The sequence below is a fragment of the Callospermophilus lateralis genome, chromosome 2, assembly GCF_048772815.1.
Source record: "Callospermophilus lateralis isolate mCalLat2 chromosome 2, mCalLat2.hap1, whole genome shotgun sequence".
In the NCBI taxonomy this organism is placed as follows: Eukaryota; Metazoa; Chordata; class Mammalia; order Rodentia; family Sciuridae; genus Callospermophilus; species Callospermophilus lateralis.
The window spans coordinates 33,006,474-33,026,220 of NC_135306.1; the positions used below are offsets into that span (position 1 = coordinate 33,006,474).

General features: G+C 47.9%; 1 protein-coding gene across 1 annotated transcript in view; it reads left to right on the top strand.

The window, feature by feature from the left end:
• The window catches only part of Gabbr2 (gamma-aminobutyric acid type B receptor subunit 2), a 352,972-nt gene that overhangs the window by 328,365 nt on the left and 4,860 nt on the right, over nt 1–19,747 (top strand). Inside the window, exons 14-17 of the mRNA XM_076843252.2 lie at nt 6,664–6,774; nt 10,958–11,182; nt 13,615–13,797; nt 15,951–16,080. Coding sequence (XP_076699367.1) covers nt 6,664–6,774; nt 10,958–11,182; nt 13,615–13,797; nt 15,951–16,080 — 649 coding nt within the window. The remainder of the gene's footprint in view (nt 1–6,663; nt 6,775–10,957; nt 11,183–13,614; nt 13,798–15,950; nt 16,081–19,747) is intronic.

The window sequence follows — 19,747 nt, forward strand, 5'->3', positions numbered from 1 at the left end:
TATATGTGGGTGGCTCAGGTTCCTGGGCCTGGCCTGTGCTCGTTTAAGGTGTGTGGGGGAGGGTTTCCACCCAAGTGCCATGGCCAAACCCCCCACAGGACACAAGGGTGTCAGGTCTGGTGCAGCTTCAGAGTCCCAGCCCTTACCCTCTGTGTCACAGGTGTGCGAGTGACTCAGGGAACCCTCCTTAAACAAAGAACTTATACTCGGAACTTAAACTTCAAATTTAACATCCTTGAAAGGCCTTGCTGCCCAGAGGACCATCCATGGACCATCAGTATCATGTCCCCTGGGAACTGCCTAGACGTGCAGCCTCCCGAGACTTCCCAGGCCACTATCCTGCATCTTCATCCTCCCAAGCTTCCAGGTGGCCTGTGAGCACATCATCCAGGGAAACCCCGGTAGCACCCGGCCACACCAGCTCCTTCTGCTTTCTGAAACATGCTAAAGGCCTGGTCACTTTAGGTCCTTCCCTCTGCTGGGAATGCTCTTCCCTAGATTTCCACATCTTTCAGCCTTCCAAAAAGCCTGCCCCAACTAGCTGGTCTAAAGCAGGTCCCCCATCAAGACGCCAAGGGATGCTGGAGTTCTCCTTGGGACCATTTGCCATCGCTTGTGTTCACAGCTGTTCTATGGTTTGCTGAACATCTGTGTTCACGAGAATGTGCACTCCGAGGGGGCAAGCATCAGATCAGTCTTATGCACCAGGATCTGAGTTGGTGCGTGATGCACTGTGGGCACGTGAGAAATGCAGGATGAGTCAAGTTTAAATGAATAAATGTAGGACGAATATAGTCCTCCCCCGGTGAGCCACACTCATACCCACTACACTATAAATTAACCTATTGGCTCACTTTGCAAATGGGAAACTGAGGCCTGGAGAAGGGCTTGCCCAGGACATGCAGGAAGTCCATGGCTTGATGGGGCTTTGACCACACCTTGCCCCATTCCCTTACCTTCCATCTGTCCACTGTGCAACTTGACAATACAGGACGCTTGCCGGGGCCACTGACCTACTTTGTGAAGAGCGGCACTCTGCAGAGGGACTCTCAGGCCAGCTGCTCATCTTTCATTGCACAGATGAGAAAGGCTTTCCCAGGCAGCTTCTGCCTGCCTCCCACTGAGCAGCGCCAGACCAGGAGCCAGGTGTAAGCACTTCCTCCCCCTGGCCATCATAAACAGGTCCAGTCTTTCTGCTGGGCAGAGCGCCCTGCCAGGCACGAAGAGCTGGAGTCAAGACTGCGGCCCAAAAATACAGCCTTTGCAGGGATCCAGGGCTTCTGGGAAGGCTGCTGTCAAATGCTTAACAGTTAAGTCACTCTTACCGGGAACATGGCACCTCACAGTTCACAAAGCAGGTTTACATCCACTCTCCTTGGAACTTGACCCGCTGCTTAGGAGCAACGGGGTGGGTGGAGAGAGGCAGATGGTGAAAGTGAAACACTGGTTTGGGAATGAGAGGTCTGATTTCACCTCAGCTATGAAACATTAACTGGAGATCCTGGACGAGGTACTTAGCTTTCTGTGCCGCCGTTTCTTCATCTGTAAAATGAGCACAACACCTTATAGGAGTCTTAGATGTCTTCAAAAAGAGAGTGTGAATAAAATTCTGACCCGACAACCAATGTGTAGTTGTCACTCATGACAAGACAAGCCTTGGTGTCCGTATGGCTGCTGTCATGGAGTGAGGCCAGCCTTCCCTCTGAGGCCACTTCTCATGAAGCCATCCTGGTCTTACTCGAATGGGAGACCCAGAGGACAGGACTCTCTTCCATTCTGCCTCCCTGTGCCCACACAATTCTTGGCAAATGGTGGTGCTTAATAATTACGAACTAAATGAATGATGACTTAGGTAATTGCCCAGGTGAGAAACAAGGAAGAAGAATAAAGAAGAGAAACAAGCAAGCCAGCAGTCCTTGTAGGCCAGTCATCCTCCCGCCACCCCAGCAAGAGAAGCGTTCTTAAGACAGTGGAAATGCAGTCATCGCAATTGTGCAGAGTGGGCCTGAAATTGAGGCTCAGGCCCTGCCATGAGATCCCAGCATGGCATCTGCAGGTGTTGGTGCCCCGTACTGCTGGCCTGGGTTGGATGGACAGTCTATGCTGAGGCAGGCCAATGCAGTGTCCCATTATGACCTGGGCTCTCCGGTTCCTCCTTCACCAGCAACCCCCAGCAGCTGCCCTGGAAGCTGTGGAGTGGGTCGGCAGCAAGGCTTGAAAATCAGGCCTTGTTTAAGGCCCGTGAATACTTTCCCGAGTCGCCAGATGTTGCCAATGGCCTCACCATTTCCAGCCCCACTGAACCACAGTAATGCTGTGTCCCCAGCAGCAGGTAATCCCAGCGCAGGCTGGACCCTTCACACGGTTCTTTGATGCCCTCTAGCGTTCCTTTGGTGCACGACAATGACGCCACGTAAGCACTCAGGAGGTGGCTCCCACCCGCCACCCTGGGGTCTCTCTCCCCTTGCGTGTGTGACTGTGCAGATACTGTGCAGGATCAGGGTGGATCAGGCAAGATCAGGCTCAGCTTGCTTTGGGATTCAGGACAAGAATCGCTTGACTCTGCACGGATTCCCCATCCCCCAGCTTCACAAGGACAGGAAACTCACTGCTCCTAAAACTACCTGGCTCTGCCTCTCAGATCGGCGTCCTTCGGGACAGGGATGGGGCAAGGTGGAGCTATGTGAATGACCAGAAGAGATTTATTTCCGGATCCATGCCTGAGAACTGGGGTGTTAGCCGGGAAGCAGCCAAGGCCGTCCTGGGGGTCACACCCTGGTCTGATATCTCAGTGGCCCTTGGCCCTACTGCCTTTGGAAGCCCCTGGCCCCACAGCCCAGACCATGCCCCAGATTATTGAGGATGGTGGGGAACTGAAAGGCCAGGAACACCGAATTGGGATTCCAGGATTCAAAGAGGTCACAGAAGCCCAGGATGGGACCATGGAGGAGGGAAAGCCCCTAAGGAGGTAAAAAGTAACCAGGCTGGAATGTTGGAAGCAGAAGGGGAAAGAAGCCAGTGAGCGGCAGTTTTATGAAAGCTGCTGGTGGGGTAGGGAGCGATGACTCACCAGTGGAAGACAGATACTTTTCAAGCCACAGAGACTTAAAGCAGGGGCAGGCAGGAGGCTCAGCACCACCTGGAGCATGGAGCTCAATTCTCCAGAGCAGGCTGCAGGGCCAGGTACCTTGTGGAGGGAAGCATAGATGATGTGGCCCTTCCTGACTCAGACCGAGCTTGGAGTTATCTGGGGGGTGGGGGCAAAGGAAAGAGGGACAGCCATGTGTGGCAGTTCAAGAGAAGGTTCTGGTTTAATAAAAGAACTGTGCAACCATCTCACTGAGAGCCAGAGAGGCTTCCTGTCACGGAGGTATATAAGTGAGAAAACCATTGTCAGTTTACTATGAACGGAGTTTTAGTCACATTGAACAATGGTGTATGACAAAACAGTCCTCTCTACACTGAGAACCTAAGAGTCCATCATAAATTACTGCCTTTCACTGCAGAACAACAGACACAATCATCATTAATGGGTTTGCCACTCATGCGTGCTCATATGTGTCTGTGCTACTGTACTCCAATGTCTGTGTGCTTATCAGATACTGGAGAGACCCAGATTCTGATACCATGTCATTGTTGACCTTGGGACCAAGTCCATTCTGTCTCCTTAATTAAACAATGATAGGATGTCAGGAAACCCATTACCCATAGTAAAACGCAGCCCAGCTCTGAGGGTGAGGGTTGCCATGGATGAGAAATTTCTATCCCAGGCCACCCTGACTTTGGTTTACAGATTTCATCTTCCCCTGTGGTGTCTCTCACTGAAGAGTCTTCAGGGGACCTTGCTGTCACCTCTAACACCAGGCCCAAGTGTGTACTCAATGCCTATGGACCTGAGAGACCAAGCTAAGACCTTCTGTGGCTTGAGACAGCCGAAGGGAAATCAAACCTGAGAGAGCTTGCAACTGGACTCTGTGGTTACAGCATGGCCTGAACTCACATTCCCCCCTCCCCCTAATCTTCCTGCTCTCCTACAGGAGCACCATCTCTTCCCACTCACAGGATCCCGGGCATTGCTTGCCTCAAAGGCCAGGCCTAGAGAGCAATGCCAAAGAGATAAGGTTTCCAGCCCCCACCTGTCTAAGGCTTGACTCCTACCAGCCCTGGGACCCATATAGGTGCCTCTTCTTCCCAGTGACTGATTCTGAGGTTGCCCACTCCATACTGCCAGGCCTCAACAGGACAACTCTAGCAGAATACAACCTACTAAGCATAGATATTTGACAAATGACCTCAGTGGGATTCATTCCCAAGGCAAACAGATTTGCAAAGAAACCTTCAACATTGGTTGGTGGTTAAGTATATCTGTGGATCAATACTGAAACTTTGGTAGGATCGAGCAAATGAGAAAATATTTTGATGTTATTGGAAGCCAGGGATCTCACTGTGGGAGAAAAGAGAGGCAAATAAGAAATGGAGAAGGCAGCAAGAACTCTGTGGGGGTCTTATCTGTGTATATCCAGATGTAGATGGTAGAGAGATTATATTAGATATTAAAAGGCAGGACAAAGAAGTAAGGACACCCTGGAAACAGCACATCAAGGGCCCAGAGTTTGGCTTCTAAACACCATTATGCACTAAAAAGAGCCAGTCCCCCCACCACCCCGGGAAATGGTTGACTCTAATGCTGGGATGAGGACAGTGCCAAGAGAACTGAAAGATCTTGCTTGGGCCAAGAAGCAAGAAGGTGCTTTAAAAAAAAAAAAAAAAAAAACTATAGAAATGTGGGAGTAAACATGGGTAGAACATGAAGGGGTTTTCCACTAGTCAAATCTGGAAATATTTGAGCATCCAAATTAACAGTGGTATCAATTGATTATATAAGACATGGAATTAAAAAGGAACCCATGAGTCTAGAAATAAGTGGGAAGAAAGGAAAGCTCTTGTTTGCAGTGGAATGTGAAGTATTCACATAAGATGATAAGTTGAAGCTGGGCTCAGTGGTGCACACCTGTAATCCCAGCAGCTGGAGAGGCTGAGACAGGAGGATCACAAGTTGAAAGCAAACCTCAGCAAAAGCAAGGCTCTAAGCGACTCAGTGAGATCCTGTCTCTAAGTAAAATACAAAATAAGGCTGGGGATATGGCTCAGTGGCCAAGTACCCCTGAGTTCAATCCCAGTACCTTCCCCCCAAAAGAAAAAAGATAAGTCGGCAAATCACCATTTTTCAGCTTCAAAAGTAATGTGACTTAGGTAGGAACCATCATTAGTTTGTGACAACAGAATACTCAGTCTCAAAGTTACTCCCACAGATTATGTATTGATTACAAAAGGGAAATGGTACCTTTCAAGTATGAGACCTGGCAGCCATCACCTGGATCAAGTGATCACACTTAATGTCATCAAAAATGGGGAAAAGTGCCATCAAGTGTCCCTAATGTGGAGTACTCAGGCAAAGATGTCATTTATATAGGATTCCTGCCAAGAATGCATAACCTGAATCTAATCATAATAGCACATTCAGACAAACCCAAACTAAGGAATAGTCTACAAAATGACTGATATGAATTCTTCAGAAATATCAATGACATGGAAGGACCACAGTGGGCCAAAGAATGATTTAACATTAAGCAAACCAGAGACCCAACAAATCAATGTCAGACATAGCCCTAGAATGGATGGTCCTTCAAAAAAACCACAAGTACCTTAAAGGATGTTATTGAACCAATTAGTGAATTTGGAAATGGACAATATATTAGATAAAACATTGTGTAGGTATTTATATCTTGAATTTTATAAGTGTGTGTGATGGTATAATAGAATGTCTTCCTTCATAGGGAATTCATGCTGAGATATTTAGGAGTAAAGGGTCAGGATATCTGCCACATTCTCTCAAATAGGTCAGAAAAAATAAATGTACAGTAGATATTTTTTCATTCCCTGGGGACTTTTTCTCCTCTTGCCATCATTTGGCTGGTTTTCTTCCAAAATTTTACAGTTAAATTCCTGAGAGAGAGAATATGCTTGGGTAGGATCCTGTCCCTCAGAAACCTCATCCACCTCTGACCAGGCTCGGGTTTGGCTGCCTGGAGTCAGATGCCCACCTCCTGTCCAATCAGTTCTGGTGCAGCATAGGTCACATGGTATATAGCATGGCTGCCTCTGCTGCTTCCACAGTGGGGGAGGCTCAAGAAGTTCTCCTGAGAAGAGCTTGGCAGACCCCATGCTTGGCTGGGCCAATATGGTGTGTCTCCAGCTGCCCAGGTTAGTCTCAGAGACATCTGAAGAGCTCCTGACCTAACTGGGTGCCTAATTCTCTCCATCTTTCAACTAACCTCACAGCTGCCTTCTCTGGGCCACATATTGTGCTAGGTCCTAGGGACACAGAATTGACCCAGTTCCTACCCTCAGGACCTCTGACTCAAGCTGAACAGGCAAGAGGACAGACAGAACTGGAGGGCAGAGTTGAATTGCCACCAACAAACAGAAAGGCAGTCAATAGCAACTGAGGCCTAGGCCCCACCAGGTGGGCACATAAAGATGGGGTCCAAAAGTCCTCCTGAGTGGTGGCATTGGCTGTGCTCACAGAAGAGAAAAGGGATAGGGATCTTAGCTGCTGGAGGTACCCAGTCCATCCCTGCGCTTTGTTTTTTCTCTGCACAGCCGGACCCAGCAGGCCGGGACATCTCCATCCGCCCACTCCTGGAGCACTGTGAGAACACCCACATGACCATCTGGCTCGGCATCGTCTACGCCTACAAAGGGCTTCTCATGGTAGGTGCTGTGCAGGAGACAACTGAGGGGCACTTCTTTATCAGGTCTCTCTCTCCTAGGGGCCTCCCTCAACATAAAAACAAACAGAGCCCCCTAGACTAAGCACTTATTCTCTGTCGGGCCTGGCATCTGCCATATCCTCTCAGGCCCTACAACAACCCTAGAAGACAGGTACAGATGATATCCCCATTTCCCTGATGAGAACACTGAGGCTTTGTGTCTTGTCTAGGATCAGCCAGCTGGTAAGGGTGCCTCACAGCGTCACTGTGCAGCTCCCAGGAGCAGCAGTCTGATAGCATCCAGCATGTACTCATGTTCCACAGTTCACTGGATCCTCTCTAAGTCCATGGGAGGTGAATGAAATCATCCCCACTTTACAGATGAGGAAAGGAAGGCTCAGAGGAGTTCAGTGATTTGCCAAAGGCTACCCAGTAACCTGCAGTCTCTGAGTCCAGTCTTCATTCCCCTCCCTCCATCTGCTAAATCAAAGATCACATATGAAGCCAACATCACACAGTTGTGGAGTTTCAATGTTAGGAAGGACTTGAAAGGTCCCCCCTACCCTGGCTTTCAAGAATGAAGCTGTCTCCAATAGTTAAATAAACTGGGGTTTTTTGGGCCCCTCGAATGTTCTACTGACTTACAGAACTGTAGATCCTGTGTCCTTCAAGGGGCCACACTAGAAGGGCATGCATTAGGGAACCCTAGGGAAAGATTGTTCCAGTTGAGAGACTCTCAGGATTTCCACAGTGGTCTTTTGAGCCCCAGGGGGAATAACAGGACTACTAGGCCACAATCTGGACCCCTCAGGGTGATGACCTTCTACAGGAGGTGCCTAGAGTGGCAACAGGAACTGGAGAACTGGCCAGAGGTCCTGGACGTGGACAAAGTACACACAGGGAACATGGTTACCAAACACTTGGAAGAGCTATCAGAGATAGATGGCCCAGACAGATCAAAAAAGGCAAAGTTGGGCTGGGGTTGTGGCTCAGCAGTAGAGCATTTGCCTAGCATGTGAAATCCTAGCATGGGTTCAATCCTCAGCACCTCATAAAAATAAATAAATAAAGGTGTTGTGTCCAACTACAACTAAAAAATAAATATAACAAAAAGAAGAATTTTGTTCCACAGGGAACAGCATCCCGAGAGGGAAGGGAGCCCCTGAGAAGAATGAGCTCTATGGCAGAAGGCGTGCTGACGGGACTCCCCTCATTGAATAAGAAGAGAGACTAGGCTCTCCCCAAGATCCTTCCAGCCTCCACATTCCCTAATTCTGAGGTTCCTTGAAATTAGATTGTAGCAAATCATACTGACATTTTTAAACTGGATGTGCCTGCCATGTTTTCATCATTCATTATCTCTCCCGCCCACTTCCAAAAGTGGTGAGAGATGACTGCATCTATCCCGTGAAGTGAATGCCCTGGCTAGATGGCATTCGTAGAAGCTGTCTTTGACAGCACGTGTGCTTCCCCTTCCGGAGTGTGTACAGGGAGCCCTCCATAGCCCTCCTGGCCTTTAGGGTCTATAGCTAAAATCCTACCCCTACCCCTTCTGTTCCAGAAGCACAGACCCTGGGCTGGACAGAGCAGTCCACCAAGTAGTGTTCACGTGCTGCCTGCTTCCACAGAGCCAGTGATGGGAATTCGCCCTTCTCAAAGCAGCTTGTGCCACCCATGGATGTGTATTAGTTTCTTTTAGCTACCATGACAAATAGTTGCGACACAGTGGCCTCACAGAACAGAAATGTATTCTCTCACTGGGGGCTGGAAGTCCAAAATCAGGGCAGGCATGTTCCCTTCAAGGGCCTAAGAAGGAGAATCCTTCCTTGCCTCTTCCAGTGCAGGTGGCTCCAGGCAGCCCTTGGCTGTGGCTGCATAACTCCCGTCTCCACCCCTAACTTCACATGGCCTTCTCCTCCTCTCTCCCAATCCTTGCCATTGGATTCAGGGACCATCAGAATAACCAGGATGATCTCAGGATCCTTATGGCATCTGCCAAGACCCTTCTGTCTAATAAGTTCAGTTTCTAGGGATCCAGATGTGTCAGAGCTGCTTCTGATGGGTCACTTTTCTAGAAAATTCTTCCTTCCTCTCCACTGAAATCTACCTCAGTGTAACTCATGCCCACAAGTTCTTTCTCTGTTCCTTGAAGGTCTAAGAATGCATTACTCTGTTTTCTCCTGACGCTCTTGAGAGATTTGCAGGCAGCCACCAGGTCCCCAGGCATGCCCATATTTTATGACTGGTTGAGACCTTTCTGCTGGTTTGGTTGGCACCTCAGCAGTGTGGCAGAGAGGTGGCCACGCTAACTACCTGTCAGAGAGCTGAAGTCTCAGGCAGCCATCCAGCCTTGATGCTCACTGCCGTGGGTCCCCAAGCAGGTCACTCTACCTGTAAGCCTCTGCTTCCTGCTCTCTTGGATGGCACAGCCCCTGTGGGGCTGAAGTGCGTCCCATGTGAAGGAACCAGCACAACACAGGCTCCCAACAGGCAATGCTTTCCTCCCCTCACTCAGCATCTGGTTCCTGGGCTGCTGGTTCCCTATTTTTAAAGGAATTGTTTTGAAAAATAAATCACAGTGGGGCTTAGTGGTGCCCAAGTACTCAAGAGGCTGAGGCAGGAGGATGGCAAGTTTGAGGCCAGCCTAGGCAACTTAGCAAGATCCTGTCTCAATAAAATAAAAAAAGGCTTGGGGATGTGCCCAGTGGTTAAGTGCCCCTGGGTTGAATTCCTGGTGTCAAAATAAATTAAAATAATTTTTTTTAAAAGGAGGAGGAGGAGAAATCAGCCTGTAAGATAACACATTTAGAGGAAAGGATAAAGGAAGGAAGGACAAGGAGGGGAAAGCCACCATGGTGTGTGCAAGAATATCTATCACAAAGTAGCTTCTGACTTCCTTGGTACAGGACGTCTCCCTCGGCAACGTGCTTCCCTGTTGTCTTCTCTCAGCTGAGCAGAAACCCTGTGGGAACTCTGAGTTTTAGGAGTGTTCCCATTTCACAGATGTTGGAAGTGAGGCTCTGAGAGGGGGACTGACTTGCCCTAAGTCACACAGCCAGCGGATAGCAGAGTCCAGTCCAGGTCTTCTGGCTCCACGTCCATCTCTCTCCTCCCACAGGGAGTTATGCTGCCAAACTGAATCAGCCTCAAGGAGCTGTCCTCGGGGCAGTGATAAGTGGATCTTGCAGGGCTGGTGCCCAAGGCAAGGGGGCCTTGCTGAGAAGGAGGCTGCATCCAGGCGAAAGCCCTCTCACACCTCCCCTGAGCCCACCTCCCCTTGGCCCTCCCATGAAGGCGGCTCAAACCTCAACTTTGGTCTCTACCCTGCCCAGTTCTGTAGGGAGATATATTGGTTAGGAAAAGAGCTGCAAGTGAAAGAAAACCAGATAAATAGTAGTTAGAGAAAGAGGTAACTTTCCTCTCTAGGAAAGGAGAGTAAGCCACTGGGGGCTGGCCAAGAGCTACTTGCTTCTTGTTACCCACATGTCCTCATCACACAGCTTCCGCGTCATGGTCTTAGACAGCTGCTGAAGCTCCATACATCACTTTCCACTCCAACTTTTAAGGAGCAAATTCAACACCCGTTCCCTTTAAAAGACACCTCTCAGAACTTATGCACATTTCCCTTATGGAACATTGTCCAGAACCCAGTTATATGCCACACTGAGCTTCCAGGGAAGTTGGGAAATGTAGTCTCCATTCTGCATGGCTCTGTACGTTGGGATGTAATCCCAGTCCCTACCTCCAAGGTTTAATAGAAAAAGGACTAGATTGAACTCCTGGAGAGACACCCACTTTTGCCCCCATCTTGCTGTGTGGCCTTGGGCAAGCCCCTCTTCCTCTCTGGGCCTCAGTGTTCTCTAGAGAGTGGGAGGAGTTGGTCACGATCATGCCTGGCGACCCTTCCCACTGGTGAGTCTATGAAATGAACCAGTCGTGGAAGTAAAGGAGAACCAGGCACCTGTCACCCACCTCAGTCTGGATTTTCTCAGCAGGACGCAACCCAGACCATGGATGGAGACAGATGGTAGCATCCAAAAGACATGCCTGGTAGCAAGGCCCCACAGCGTTCCTCTCTGCAACTCCTCCTTCCTGAGCAGCCCCCCATTTGGCAGTTTCTTGAGGCAGCAAGTGTGTGCCGCTACTTGGTAATGACCATCTTCCCTTTCTGTTCACCATTTCAGTTGTTCGGTTGTTTCTTAGCTTGGGAGACCCGCAACGTCAGCATCCCTGCACTCAATGACAGCAAGTACATCGGGATGAGTGTCTACAATGTGGGCATTATGTGCATCATTGGGGCCGCTGTGTCCTTCCTGACCCGGGACCAGCCCAACGTGCAGTTCTGCATTGTGGCTCTGGTCATCATCTTCTGCAGCACCATCACCCTCTGCCTGGTGTTTGTGCCAAAGGTACCAGACCCCTGGCCTCTGATTCAATTGCTGGGCTTTCTCCACTTTCTAAGGTTTTACACATGCTCTTTTTATGATGATGACTGTTTTCATCCATTTTCTGTTACTATAATGAGATAACTGAGGCTGGTTAACTTTATAAATATAAGAGGTTTATTGAGTTCACAGTTCTGGAGATTAGAGGGCGTGGCACCAGTGCTGGCTATATGCCAGTGAGGATCTCATAGCAGATAGTGTCACAGCAACAGGAGGACACAGGGGAGGAAGAGAACACATCTCAAGACAAAGCCAGGGAGCAATTCAGGGGGCTTATTCAGTTGGGCTTACTCTAAAAACAATTTGCTCTCCTAAGCACTAACTCAGTTCCATGATAACTACATTAAACTCTTTTGTGGACATGCCCCAATGACCTACAGACCTCCCAAGTAGGCCTCACCTCTTTAAGGTCTCACCATCTCACCACTGCCACATTGAGAACCAAGCTTCCAACACATGGGAACACCCCCAAACACCCCCAAATTGTAGCAGCGACAACTCACATTATAGAAAGCTTCGAAAATGCAGAGAGGAGCTAGATTTTCAGAAATCTCCCATAGTCCTGTCACCTTAAAATTAACAAAGCTTAACATTTTCTTGGATGCTTTTCACTGTCACTGTTTTTGACATTGCCTGCTGGTCTTTCTGATTTCCAAAGGCTGCAAGATGATGCTTTTTATGATTTGATCATAACTAGAGCACACATTTTACTTCATAATTTGCCTCTTCCCTGAACTTTTTGTCCTTCATATTTCCCCACATTTGCAAGCATCATTGAGAGGAAGGTCCATCACCGACATGTCCACTTGCTCCCTTCCTGGTGAGCGTTGCAGTTGCTTGAAGATTTTTTAAATTACAGGTGCACAGTTTTTCTACATAACACGTTTTCCTTGTTTCTAGTTGTTCCCTAAGATGCAGACTAGGAGCAGCATCACTGGGTCTAAAGGAAAGACCATTTGGAGTACACACTTAGATTTCCCATTTATCTGAAGGGCCGGCCCTCAGGATACCGTGAAGAGATACTTTTCACAATCATCCTGTAGCAGGAGGGAGAGCCAGAGGCCTTGACCACTGAGGACACCCTGCGTGGGGCCTGTGGAGAGAGGGAAGCCACTTCAGTGGTCTCAGGGTGAAGGAGGAGGCAGGAAGCAGTCAGGAAGGAGTTGTTGACCTAGGGAGGGAGGGCGGGTCTGGGGCACAGAAGAGGAGCCTGGGTCCCCTAAGGAAAGGGCTGCTGGGAGCCTCCACCCTCTGGACACCCGCACTCCCAGGCCTATTTCTCCCAGGGGCCAATTGGCAGGAGCTCCAGCGCATGCGCCCTCTTCCTCTGCTTCCCGGGCTTCAGGCTGGTGCCACAACTTCCTGGCCAGCAATCTGACACTCTCTGTCCTGAGAAAGATGCTATAGTTCTCTGAGCCCGGCTCCAGGCGTGGCATTCTGCTGTCACCCCCAATTATCTTCTTTGCCCTCTGGACTCCACAACCAAGTTCCCGATGTTGGGCTGACTTGTAGGACTCCCAGGGCTCCTCTAGCTGTCCCGCCCCAAGAACCCCATTCATGATCCAAGCTGCCCCTCCCCTAAGTGCCGAGCCCCAGGCCTCCCTGCATCTGCATATGGGAGGTTTCCCTCCCCTGCCCCCTTCCCGACCCTCCACCTGGTGTGCACTGGGCCTTCAGACCTCCTGGCCTAGAGAAGTCCTTCCTCAGCCCCGCCACCTGCCCTGGCCTGTGAGGTCCTGGGGGACAGAAGCCCTGGCTCACTCAGCCCTTTTCTAGTGCTGAGCCCAGGCCCTGCTACAAACCAGAGGTATTTCTAGAATAAATAGGTGTTTCTTAAATAAAACTGGTCCAGTGGCAACTTTTTGTCTTCTATTTTAAAAATAATAAGTCTTCAGTACAGCTAAGCCTCGCCTAAACTCCTGACCTGCAGAAACTTTAAGATAATAAATATATTTTTAAGATGTTAAAAAAATTAAAATGCCTTTGCATTTTACCAGCCTATCAGCAAAACTTAGGAGGGTTCTCATAAGCAGAGGCTTCACTTTCCTCCATCCTTTGTCTTCACAACTGTCCCCTCCTAGTGTCATCTTCCCAAGGAGCAAGGCCCAAGGCAGAACAAGGTTCAGCTAGGGGGCTCTGAGGGGCTCTGGGTGGCCCCAACTGATGCTGGGAACACCATTCAGGGCCAGGAGACCAACTTCTGGCCAGGAAGGAGCCTGCCCAAGATCACACCCAAGCAAGGGACAGAAGCTGCCTGAGCCCAGGGCTCCTGGTTCCTAGCCTGTGTCCTTCCTGGGCCCTGACAGCCTCCAGGACAGGAGATGCTGGGAGGGAGGCAGAGGGGCTGGGAGGAAGGAAGCAGGCTTCTCTCTTCAAGTCCTCCACTCTCCCTTCAGCTCATCACTCTGAGAACAAACCCAGATGCAGCAACTCAGAACAGGAGATTCCAGTTCACTCAGAACCAGAGAAAAGAAGACTCCAAAACATCCACCTCGGTCACCAGCGTGAACCAAGCGAGCACGTCCCGCCTGGAGGGCCTGCAGTCGGAAAACCACCGCCTGCGGATGAAGATCACCGAGGTACCACAGGCCTCCCCAAGTCCCCTCTCCTCAGGCTCCTGCAGGCCCTCCCAGCCCGTGCACCTGCAGCACAGTCCTCTGCTGCGGCACCAGGCTGCCACCCATCAGATAGGGGCAGTTGTCAGATCTAACTGACAAGAGCCTACTGCCCACCCAGCCCAGACTCTTGGAGTCCAGCAATGCCAGACTAGATGGGGCATTCAAGACATCCTCAGAAAGAAAGCAATTCACAAGAGATCCGTGAGCCTCCCAGCCAGCTACCCCTAGAACCACATCACACACAGCAAGAGAAGAGGAAGGGAGCCGAGGCTTTTCTGGAGGGAGGCGTTGCTGCAGTTCTCACCCTTGTCCTGAGGGGAGTCTTATCTGGTTCGGGAATATTCCAGAGAGGTCATAACCAGATTCCTTTGTGTCCAAAGCAAACCCCAGATTCTGGACTTGCTATATCAGTGAGGGAAATCAGCTTCCCTTCTGTAGGGCCAGGGGTCCAACTAGGCCCACAGTCTGGTCTGCAGGCTGCCAAAGGAAACATGTTTACTTCTCTCCCACCCAGAGTCTGGGGAGAGAGGTCCCTATTGGGCAACTTGGCTCCCCAAGGTCATTGCTGGACCAGGTTCCTCTTCTCTGGTTTCCTGACACTCTCCAAGTAAAGCTGGGCAGAAGGCAAGTCCTCATCTCAGTTTCAGCAATGGGAGTGACAGGAAGTCCATTAAGAGGCAAGCCATTGCCTTTTAAGCAAGTGACATCAAAATTGCACACATTGGTTCTGCTCCTGATAGATTGGTAGTGCACGACTTCCAGTCACAGAGGAGGCTGGGAAATGTCGCCTTTTGCTGGACAGTTGCAGGGAAGAAGTGCCAGGTTAGAAACAGGATGCTCCATTAAATTTGAATTTCAGATAAATGACCAATCAAATTTTCAGATGAGTATATCTCATACAATGTTAGGGATATACTTAACACTAGGAAAAAAAGACCTTTTGTTATCTGAAACTCAAATTTAACTGTATTTTTACTTGATTGATCCAGCAGCTCCTTGAGGGACTTACAGTAGCCTGCCATAAAGAGTACCCTGAAATCACTGCAGCGCCACACCAGCCCCCAGTCAGAGCAGGAAAGCTTTCTGTCCCTCACTGCTGATTCTGGGTCAGCATCTGACCTCTCTCTGATTAATATCTCCGGGCCTTGACATTGCACTTCTGCTCACACCCTCCAATGAAGAGTCTGCGCACTCTGGGAAAACCAAGCCACTGTTAAAAGCCCTAAAATGTAGGGATTTCCCCCTGGAATTGGATCACATCTGGCCTCCTTTTCCTCCCAGACTTAGATCCTGGCCCTGTCATGTGAGTCACACACAAACAAGGGGGACAGGTATCTCCATCTGCACATAAAAATATATTAAACAGTGACCATGCTCCTGAATCACAACAGCATCTCAGTTTATAAGGTCCCTTCCCTAATACTGTACCTGATGCCAGCCACCCACTCAATCTACCACTGCCCCCTCCAACACACACCTTCCCGGCTTCTGTGGGCTGAGTTGCCCCAGGACCTGCACCTGATTTTTATGTAACCCAGACATGACAGGGACCAATCCTGATCAGCTTCTCCGGATAAGCCCTGCTGGCCTGAGCCTCCATAACAGTGTGAGGCTCACAGCTGTTCACCCTGTGTATCTGTTCTCCACATTGAGGGTGCTGTTAGATACCAATAATACTGTTTATAGTAATAGTACTATGGTAACAGATTACCCTTATTCAGTGCCAGGCACTGGACTGTCTAAACTTTCTACACGTTCCCATTTAATCTCCACAACACCCCTGAGGTAGGTACAAAGGTTGTCCCATACTGCTGATAAAGAAATTGAGACTCTTAAACCAGTACAGAGCCAATGATGGACAGCGTAGATTTGCCCCAGGACTGTCAACTCCACATCTGAGCTTCCCTCTTTCTGCCCTGCCTCCTGGGCTTGCTCAGCTCCTCCATCAAGTTTCAAGCCCAGGTCCATCAGGTCTTAGGTTCTCCTTGAGCAAGAGCAGCAGAATCCTGCACCTCCTCACCAGATGCAGAGATCCAGCCCACTTCTTGGCTAGCTCCCTGGGCCGGGCAGGGGGAGAGGGAGGACAGTGACTGAGTTGGAGTACTGTCTTCCAGCTGGACAAAGACTTGGAGGAGGTCACCATGCAGCTGCAAGACACACCAGAAAAGACCACATACATTAAACAGAACCACTACCAAGAGCTCAACGACATCCTCAACCTTGGGAACTTCACGGAGAGCACAGGTAAGAGGAGACGGGACCCGCACTGGACAACTGGGGTTTCAGACGCCAGCCAGCCATCTTCCTCCACAATGGCAAGGGACACACACACTCAGCTGGAGCACCTGCAGCCTGTCTCCTGATCATAATTCAGTGTCTGCTCTGAGTCCCGCAGGCTGGACGTGGGCTTCTTTCCCGTCCCTCTGGTACCAGGTCTGCATGTACGCAAGTGCTCCCAGGGAGCTGGTGTTTTCCCTTTTGTTCCCAGCAAATAGTTACGTTTACTTCTCTGAACAAGGTTTCATGGTTTCAAATGTGTCTCATGAGTGTACAAGAAAAGAATAATCAGTAAGGTAGGCTCTGATTTCCAACCTCACCAATCACTTGTGAGTGTGAGCCACAACACACTCTTGTGTGTGAATGTAGGAGTGCTTTACCACTGAGCTATATTCACAGTCCTTTTTCTTTTCTTTTTTTTTTTTTTTGAGACAGGTCTCATTAAATTGCTGAGGCTGGCCTTAAACTTGAGATCCTCCTGCCTTGGCCTCCTACGTTACTGCTATTATAGGCATGCACCAGCACACCCAGCTCACAGACCACTTTTTGCCCACCTCTCAATTTAAAAGTTGACTGGGTATGGGGCTGGAGGTGCAGCTCAGTGGAGGAATGTTTGCCTAGCATGCATGAAGCCCCGGGCTCGATCCTAAGCACACACACAAACAAAAGATTATCTGTGCTCGATCCTAACACACACAAAATGGGCATTTTCCTGTTCTCCTGTGATGTTTGGAAATCAGGCTGGCAGTCTCCAAATGTTAACTGTTAAGCTTCCTGACCTAGCAGTTCCATAGCAGGAGGTGCCCCTTGGAAATATGTCCAGGAGGGCAAAGAAGCATGCACGAGGATACTCATCACATTATCTGTAAGTGAGAAATTCTATGATTAACTTAAATGCTTATCGTTTGAAGTGGTTTCATTCATTATCACCCAACCAAACATGGCACATTATATATCCATTAAAAAGTGAAGTGGGTCTATTTATTTGTACAGATATGGGAAAAATCTCCAAGTGAAAAAAAGCTAGCATCAGGGTCTGGAGTTGTAGCTCAGTGGTAGAGTGCTTGCCTCACACACATGAGACCCTGAGTTCATTCCCCAGCACCACATAAAAATAAAGATATTTTTAAAATGCCAGCATCATACAGACAAATACAAGAGGGGGAAAGGGACAGAGGGCAAATGGGAGAGAGAGGGAGAGACAGAGACAGAGAGAGAAAGAATATGGATATTTTTTGACAGCATAGGGAAAGAGCTGGGAGTATAGCTCAGTGGTGGAGCACTTACCTAGAATTCACAAAGCCCTGAGTTCAATACCCAGTGCAGAAAGTAAAAGCCTAGAAAAATAAATACCAAAAAAAAATTTTTTTTTTTTTTGGCTTTTTGTTGTTGTTGTTTTGATACCAGGGATTGAACTTGGGCACTTAGCCACTGAGCCACATCCCCAGCCCTATTTTGTATTTTATTTAGAGACAGGGTCTCACTGAGTTGCTTAGCACCTCCCCATTGCTAAAACTGTCTTTGAACTCATCATCCTCCTGCCTCAGCCTCCTGAGCCACTGGGATTACAGGCATGCGCCACAGTGCCCAGCCAAAATTGTTAACAGCATTCACCTGTGTAGAGAGGAATGTTATTGGGCCAGCGCAGTGGTGCATGCCTGTGATCCTAGTGGCTTCGAGGCTGAGGCAGGAAGATTGCGAGTTCAAAGCCAGCCTCAGCAACAGCGATGTGCTAAGCAACTCAGTGAGGCCCTGACTCTAAATAACATACAAAACAGGGCTGGGGATGTGGTTCAGTAGTCACAGGGCTGGGGATGTGAACTCAGTAGTCAAGTGCCCCTGAGTTCAATCCCCAGTACTGACCAAAAAAAGGAATGGTATTTTGGAGGGTGGGCAAAAAGGGTTCATTTTACATTGAATTTTATAACTTTTTTATTGTTTAGATTTTTGTCATTACCATAGATTCTCTAAATTATTACAAATTTATTTTTAAATTGATAAAAAGTTTTTTTGTTTTATTTATTCTTATAGTATTCTTATAAGTATGCTTGTTATAGACATAATATTATAACCAGGTGTGGTGGTTCACACCTGAAATTTCAGCTACTCAGGAGGCTACTGCAGAAGATTCACGAGTTCAAGGCCAGCCTGAGCAACTTAGTGAGACCCTGTCTCAAAATAAAAAGGGTATGTTGGCCAGTGGTAGAGCACCCCTGGGTTCAGTCCCCTATACTGGAGGGGGAGAGAGAAGTAATATTATAAAATTATTATTACATAATATGTTGATTGCAAAAATGTTTCATAGAGAAATTAAAAGAATAAAAATTACCCCTAAAAATTTTAGTATCTTGTAAAAATGAGCATTTCAAATTAGTGGGGGAAAAGTGAATTATTCAGTTAATTTCATTGTGATCAATAGGTAACTATCTGGAAAAGAATAAAGGTAGCTCTTTGCCTCATACTTTACGTGAAACTTAACTCCAGATAGATTAAAAAATTTAAATATAAAAAGAAAAGCCATGGACTGGGTTTGTGGCTCAGCAGTAGAGAGCTTGCCTAGCACATGTGAGGCACTGGGTTCAATCCTCAAATGTAAATAAATAAATAATAAAGGCCCATTGATAATTGAAAAAAAATTTTTTTTAAAAGCAAAACCATGAAAATCCTGAAAGAAAGGAGAGTTTTAAAGATAACTTCAGGGAAAGGCCTTCCTCAGTTTAATACACAACAGAAACACAAAAGGAGAGGATAATAAATTTGATTTCAGCCAGGGGTGGTGGCATGCACCTGTTGTCCCAGCTACTCAGGAGCCTGGAGCAGGAGGATCCTTAAGCACACAATCTGGAAACAGACTGGGTGACATAGTGGGACTCCATCTTAAAATAAATTTTAAAAATTTAAATAAATAAAATTTCAAAAACAAAACTAATTTTCACAGTGAAAATCATTCATGTTTTCAAAAAAATCAAACAATAAACAAAGCCAAATAAAATGTTAACAAACTCATGTACTTATATATAAGAAGAAATTATATACAAAATATACATAATATTCTAATAAGAAAAAGACCAATAATCCAAATGAAAATAAACAAAAGAGCAGTCTCAAAGGAAATAAAACTCTTTCAGTTAATCAATACCTTACTTTGATTTATGCATGTTTCTGTTTTAAAAAAAATCTCATCTAAGCCAGGCACAGTGGCACATGTCTGTAATCCCAGGGGTTCTGGAGGCTGAGGCAGGAGGATCACAAGTTCAATACCAGCCTCAGCAAAAGCAAAGCGCTAAGCAACTCAGTGAGACACTGTCTCTAAATCAAATACAAAATAGAGCTGGGAATGTGTTCAATCCCAGTACTGCCCCCAAAAAAACCTCATTTAATATATATTCTCTAGTCCTTTATTTTTTTTATTTTAAAACAGGGTTTCACTAAGTTGCTTAGGACCTCACTAAGTTGCTGAGGATAGCCTTGAACTTACCATCCTCCTGCCTCGGCCTCCCAAATCACTGGGGATTACATGTGTGTGCCAGGTCACCCTAGCGAGCGCTCTCTCTCTCTCTCTCTCTCTCTCTCTCTCTCTCTCTCTGTCTCTCTCTCTATATATATATATATAATATATATATGATTTATTAGC